General features: G+C 38.6%; 1 protein-coding gene across 1 annotated transcript in view; it reads left to right on the top strand.

The window, feature by feature from the left end:
• Positions 1-7,118, top strand: part of GHR (growth hormone receptor) — a 256,785-nt gene extending 249,667 nt beyond the window's left edge. The window contains exons 8-10 of the mRNA XM_021700587.2: positions 451-541; positions 5,309-5,378; positions 5,702-7,118. Coding sequence (XP_021556262.1) covers positions 451-541; positions 5,309-5,378; positions 5,702-6,673 — 1,133 coding nt within the window. The 3' untranslated portion in view covers positions 6,674-7,118. The remainder of the gene's footprint in view (positions 1-450; positions 542-5,308; positions 5,379-5,701) is intronic.
• Positions 7,119-7,424: the final 306 nt, after the last annotated feature.

Genomic DNA, 7,424 nt, shown 5'->3' with positions numbered 1-7,424 from the left:
ATGAGGAGAGGAGGAAGGGAAGGGAACGGAAAGGGAGGGAAGGAGGGAGGGAAGGAAGGACCAAGTGGACATCATTTGGGTAAAGTAGTAAATTGACAAACAGCATTTTTTTCTAGAGCTGAATCTCTAATGATACACCCTGAACACATAAGGTGCTTAAAACAGTTGTTGTGGACTTTTTATATAAACATGGATTGTGCTTAAACTGTTTGCTTTTTCTTCATTTTGATTTTTTTTTTTCACATGTGAAGAAATTTGAAGAAGTGGACAGAAACGTTCATGAAACAGAAAATATTCCTACATCATTACATTCTGTTATCAAGAGAAATCACTGACTTTACTAGATGAATACAAATTAAGAAATATTTTTTATGTGAAAAAAAGAAAGTGAAACGTAAACGTCAGCTATTCCTAATTCTATGAGTGAGATAATATTCTTGTGTGTTTCAGATTTCCAGTTTCCATGGTTCCTAATTATTATCTTTGGAATATTTGGGCTAACGATGATATTATTTTTATTCATATTTTCTAAACAGCAAAGGTAGGTGTGAAAAAGTCTATTTAGATGTTTTTGCCAGGGTTCAGATTTTCAAATGTGTTTCCACTTGTTATTTGATATTTCCTTTGCAAATCATGAGTGAAAATTTTAATTAATGCAGTAAAATGTTATCACTAGTTATACATTTACCACTTTGTTGTGTTCATCATAGAGAATTCCTGGGTGTCTGTTCTATCTGGGAAGTTGTTTAGGACATTAGGAGGCTGAGGCTAGTGGCCACACACCTTGTGATCGGCACAAAACTGTCATCTCAGAGCTGCCCCTTGATCTCTTCTAAGTCCTAAAGGAACTGGCCCATTCATTCTAGGACAACGAGATGGCACTGAACCTTTAGCTAAGTTGGACACAGTTCTAAGAGACAAGCAAATGTAAGTGGCAAACGAAAGCCACCTAGATAATTCAATCTAATAAAACCATTTTAGACTTCATAGGATGGCGTTTTCAAGTAAATCTGGGTTTTATTGAAATTATTAAATTTTATTTAAATTATTACAAATAACCCACATTTGTAAACACAGCTAAAATTCTAAGTTTAAAGAGATTCTCTTCTGTATTCTCTTGGTGTCCCAAGACTCAGGTCCCAGTTATTCTGCCACGGCTGTTTGATCTTGTTTGAGTCCCTTAACCTCTCTGGGCTGCATGTTCTCATGGGTAATAAAAGCATGTTGGAGTATATGACCTTAAATTTCCCTGAGCTGTATGAGTTATCACTCTATTTTTCTTCCTGAAGGAAATTCCACACAGACTACAGGAAATTGTAATACAAAATATAGGAAAAGTTACCAGTACCAATTGCAAATTTTTTACATTTAGAGTATTTTTTAAGTCCCATGGGTTCATCCTGCCCCTTCTCCTAGAACAACGGTGACTAACACTCCCAGTTTGCCTGGAACTTTCCTGGTTTGAGCACTGAAAGTCCTGTGTCCTGGAAAACTCCTCAGTTCCAGACAAACCAAGATGGTGGGTCACCCTACCTAGAATTGTAGACACTTTCTTCAGCTGAAGCCAAGAGGCATCTGCAAATCAAAACAGGATCTATGTGAATACATTGCAAAAGCTTTTTAATTAGAGTTGCATCTCCAGTTCTATAATGTAAACCAATGGGAAAGCAAAATTCATTCTGCAGAATTTCATTTTGCATCTAGCTGCTTATTTTATTTTATTTTAAAGATTTTATTTATTTATTTATTTGACAGAGAGAGAGAGCACAAGCAGGGGGAGGGGCAGGCAGAGGGAGAGGGAGAAGCAGACTCCCTGATGAGAAGGGAGCCCGACTCGGGGCTCAATCCCAGGACCCTGGGATCATGACCTGAGCAGAAGGCCATTGCTTAACCAACTGAGCCACCCAGGCGCCCCTGCATCCAGCTTTTTAGCAACAATTTTTTATAAGCACAAGTATTATAAGGCAAGACAATACAGTTTCAGTTGTTTGGGGTAAAAATAGTAAACACATTTATAGACTCTTAAGTAATTTATGTATTTAAGTAATGCCAACAACAGAGGAGCCAAATTATTCTGTTGATTAATTTGAATGTATTGATCTGTACAGTTGATGGGCTAATTTACATGTAACCACAGTAGATAGACCCACTATGTATATAAAGTAATTCATTCTTAACATTAGCTGTCAATTTTGAGTCATTGTGAAGGCCAGGTAAATTTGCTACGTTGTTTAATTATATTAGCTAACAATATTTCAAAGAAAAAATAATTCACTCAACAAAAAGGATTTTAAAGAAAATATCTTAACCTGTGTATAAAAGAGTGTTCCCTACGGGCGCCTGGGTGGCTCAGTTGGTTAAAAGAGTGTTCCCTAAGGATAATGAAGTTCTTAACTTTGACGCTTAGTCAGAATTACCGAATTGTAAAATTGTTCTGAAATCTTTATTGTACACTCAAATTTCCTGTACTAAATTAAGTTCTTTGTAGAAAAGAATTAGTTTTATTCTTCCATTTGCCAATAAAAACCCTTGTCATGGTCTCAGTTTCCATGTTCCAATGAGAGTAGGAAATGGGAGAAAATAGTTGTCAGCAGGTGTGGAAAGAACACGAAGTTCTAATCATTAAAATGATCCTCCAAAGAACAAGGTACTTACGTCAGCCTTCCCCAGAACGTTAGGGCTCGAAAGGGCTTCAGGTCCTGCCTGTTGTTTGAAGTGTTGAGTATGTGCCACTTTTCCCTTTCCAGATCATTAAGGATCAGCTGTAGCAAGATTTATAATGTAATTTGGATTTGAATAAAATGATAGCAGAGTCACAGAGTTTCGTGCCAGGTTATCCGTATTCTATTTTCAGTCATTGCCACCATACGACATCCCAGCCTTTGAGCTGTCACTAACCAGGAAGGAAAGAACTGGATCGGCCTAAAACAGAAGTGGCAAACTGGCCACCCGAAAGCCAGAGTCAGCCTGCTAGATCCTAATGTGTCGTTAATTTATGTTATATGGACTTGCTACAAAATGTTTACACGCTAGGGAATTTCCACACAAAAATCCAGATTTCCAGGGGGATCTTTACCAACTGAAAGATCTAGTGAAACTCAGTTGCATGGCAACCTGTGCTGAAACAGAGAACCAACCATTCCATTCAGGATGACTTTGCAACAGGCCTGCTTCATTCATTTGTGTGACCCGCTTGGGCCCTAAAGGCTGCGGGGCCCATCACCCTGGCAGGAAGCCCACCGTAACGCCCAGATACCTAGCATGTGCCTAAATGCATCATCCTCTGCAAAAGCAAGAGGCACACATAACAAAGTCAAGCATCAGACGTTCGGGAATCTTTGCTTCCTGTCATTACAATTGTGTTGCATTTTTCTATGTTTTGACATTTAAAATATTCACTTAGAGATGCAGGGCCAAATAACACAGCAGGATGACAGAGGGCAAAGGGCCTGGGGTTTGGAGTTAGGTACTTTGGATTTGAGCCCAGCTGTGCCAAAAATTAGCGTGTGATTTGAATACATTCCTTAAATCTCTAAACCTTTCCGCCGATAATGTTACCTGCCTCCCTACTAGTTATAAGAATTAAATGTGTGGTGTATGGTTGACAAACTTGTTATATTAAAGGGCCAGAGAGTAAATTTTTAGGCTTCTGGGGCCATGCAGTCTCGGTCACAGCTCCTCAGCTCTGCCACCATGGCTTGAAAGCAGTCGTAACAATGTGTAAACTAATGAATATGACTGTGTTCCAAGAAAACTTTATTTACAAAAACAGAGAGCAGACCAGATTTGGCCGTCAGGCCATTTTTTGCCAGCCCGCAGGTTAATGCAAAATATATCTTATGGAGTCTGGTTTATCAGAGGCATTCAAAAAAATGGTAGCAGTTATTATTAATAATTTGTGTTTTTCCTATATCTTCTATTCATTGGTACAAATTTGTTTTAACACTTGCCCCACTAAGTAAACTTAGTGGAGAGCTACTTACAGCAATTTAAAAAACAGAATTTGGCTTATTCCTTGGTTAGGTAAAAAGGTAGATAGAAATATTCAGAGAATGGGTTCCCTATTGAATAGACTAGACTGTCTATTCACATTAAGTGGAATATCAGCTAATGTCCCGAAAGCAGTTTATCATCGCTGCCCAACAGTGGCATCTCTGACTGGTAGGGTTTTTTAAAACAATAAATGAGTTGACTGGAATAGCTAATCTCTGAGCTTTTTTCCAGAGCTACAATGTTAATTTTAAGACATAAATTCTAGTTAGACTATTAACGAACTAGATAAGTGAAGTATTCAGATTTATTCAAGAAGTGTTTATTGAATACCCTACGTGCCAGGAATTGTTCCAAGTACTAGGGAAACGATAAAGTGCAAGACAGGCAGAATAGACATTGAAATGAATTATGGTCAAAAAAATAATTTAAAGGGGCGCCTGGGTGCCTCAGTTGGTTAAGCGTCTGCCTTCGGCTCAGGTCATGATCCCAGGGTCCTGGGATCAAACCCCACAGCGGGCTCTCTGCTTAGCAGGGAGTCTGTTTCTCCCTCTCCCTCTGCTTGCCACTGCCCCCCTGCTTGTGCTCTCTCTCTCTGTGTCAAATAAATAAATAAAATCTTTAAAAAATAATAATTTAAATATTTAGAACAGAAATTTTAAGTGCATCATAAAATTGGATATATAGATTCATATTGATCAGTTAGAACTAGTTCTAATTTAGTCTTTCCCAAATGTAATGAACCCTGCAATGACACCTGGTTTATGAGGTCATCTTAGATAATTTTATAATTAACGTGAGCCATGCGGTGCAAACTTAGCTCAGTTCATCCTTTTTTGAGGGTGCAAATAATTTTGACTTCATGTGAATTGGCTTTTCTTTCTTTCTTTCTTCTTCTTTCTTTCTTTCTTCTTTTCTTTCTTCCTCTTCTCTGCAAATTACTGACGAGATGTACATTAAAATTACCATTCTTATAGACGAAATGGAAATTGGCCTTAGATGGAATCAAATTTCTCATTCCCAAATACTAATGCTGGCTTTCAATAAAGACGTAAGGGAAACAAATTTTAGGAAACCATGTTTTATTTAAATTGACTTCACGTGAGGGCTTTTTTTTGTTGATTTTGGGGGTTTTTTCTTCTATAGTTTTTCCTTATCATTTACTGCTTAATATTTTCTTTCTCATATTCCACATATATGGAACACCAGAATATTTGGAATAAGTAATAGTGCCACCAATATTTTATTCCTATCTTTTGAATTAAGAGGATGTATAATTTTGCAGATATGTCAAACCAAAATTTCATTTGTTTTCAAGGATTAAGATGCTGATTCTTCCCCCAGTTCCAGTTCCAAAGATTAAAGGAATTGATCCAGATCTCCTCAAGGTACTTAATAAATTATCTACGTGACGGGTAACACTAATCAAATGCTACCTAAAGACCATTGTCTTCTGTTGAGAGCTTTTGCAAGCTATATGTATCACGTTCCATTTTTTAACCCCGCTGGAGAAAAATGTTTCAAAATAATGTATCTTAAAATTAGGAGAATGTCTTGTATATTTAAAAGTTCTATACTAATGTGTTTTTTATTATATGGTTTTGTTACTATTGATCTTATTGTAACCGCAATTTTAGTCTCTGAGTGTTGTCAAATCCTTTAATCATTGTGAGTTTCTTTTCATAAATTTCATTTTCTTTCTGCTTTCTAGGAAGGAAAATTAGAAGAGGTGAACACAATCTTAGCCATTCATGACAACTATAAACCTGAATTCTACAACGATGACTCTTGGGTTGAATTCATTGAATTGGATATTGATGACGCAGACGAAAAGACTGAAGGATCAGACACAGACAGACTTCTCAGCAACGACCATGAGAAATCACTTAACATCCTCGGGGCAAAGGATGATGACTCTGGACGTACCAGCTGTTATGAGCCTGACATTCTGGAGACTGATTTCAATGCCAGTGATGTGTGTGATGGTACTTCAGAGGTTCCTCAGCCACAGAGGTTAAAAGGGGAAGTAGATCTCTTGTGCCTTGACCAGAAGAATCAAAATAACTTACCCTCTACTGATACTGCCCCTACCACTCAGCAGCCCAGTGTTATCCTGGCAAAGGAAAACAAACCAAGACCACTTGTGATTAGTGGAACTGAGTCAACTCATCAAGCTGCCCATCCTCAGCTGAGCAACCCGAGTTCACTGGCAAACATCGACTTTTATGCCCAGGTAAGCGACATCACTCCAGCTGGGAGTGTGGTCCTTTCCCCAGGCCAAAAGAATAAGGCAGGGATATCCCCGTGTGACAGGCCTCCGGAAGTGGTCTCACTCTGCCAAGCAAACTTCATCATGGACAGCGCCTACTTCTGCGAGGCCGATGCCAAAAAGTGCATCACTGTGGCCCCTCACGCCGAGGTTGAATCGCGTGTAGAGCCAAGCTTTAACCAGGAAGACATGTACATCACCACAGAAAGCCTTACCACTACCGCTGGCCGGTCTGGGACCGCAGAGCGGGCTCCGAGCTCGGGGATGCCCGTCCCGGACTACACCTCCATTCACATCGTTCAGTCTCCACGGGGCCTCGTGCTCAATGCGACTGCCTTGCCCTTGCCCGACAAAGAGTTTCTCTCATCATGCGGCTACGTGAGCACAGACCAACTGAACAAAATCATGCCGTAGCCTTGCTTGGATTTCCCACAAGCTACGTATTTAATGGTGAAGAGTTGGCTAGGGCCTGAGTGCTTAAACCAAAACGATGTTTAAACCTTTCTGGGGGCGATGAGGGGGTGGATTCTAAATGCCTTTTCCTGAATTGTTGAAACAGAATATTAAAAAAAAAAAAAAGAAGAAGAAGAAGGAGGCCTAAGCAGATAGATATTCCTATTGTGAATTGTAAATATTTTAAAGAATTGTCTCAAAGACTGTTTAGTGGCACTGATTGTCTTGTTAATGTGGGTGTTAATTTTGTGATACTAAGCATTGAATGGCTGTTTTTAATGTATAGTAAATCATGCTTTTTGAAAAAGCGAAAAATCAGGTGGCTTTTGCAGTTCAGGAAAATGGAATGCAAATCAGAGCACAGGCTATTTTTTTTTTTAAATAATTGGGAACTAAAATTATAGGTAGGAAGGCAAAAAATAGTTTGGATATGTAAAACATTTATTTTGACATAAAATTTATAAAGATATTTTTAATAATTTACACTTCAAGCACGCCTATTTTGTATCACACTACACGCTGTGTACTGTAGTTCATGCAGACCCGTCTAAAGAATGTAGCGACTACAGTCTAAAGCTGGTTTGCTGCTTTGGTCAGTATACCTAAAGAAAAACAAATAAGCAGGTTAGTTTTTTTACCAGGCCCTTTTTATACCTCCCCAAACTCCTTAAACAGTTCTAAAATGATTGTAGTTACCTGCATTACTGGAACA

The sequence above is a fragment of the Neomonachus schauinslandi genome, chromosome 7 (genome assembly GCF_002201575.2).
Source record: "Neomonachus schauinslandi chromosome 7, ASM220157v2, whole genome shotgun sequence".
Classification (NCBI taxonomy): domain Eukaryota; kingdom Metazoa; phylum Chordata; class Mammalia; order Carnivora; family Phocidae; genus Neomonachus; species Neomonachus schauinslandi.
This window is presented reverse-complemented; position numbering and strand designations above follow the sequence as displayed.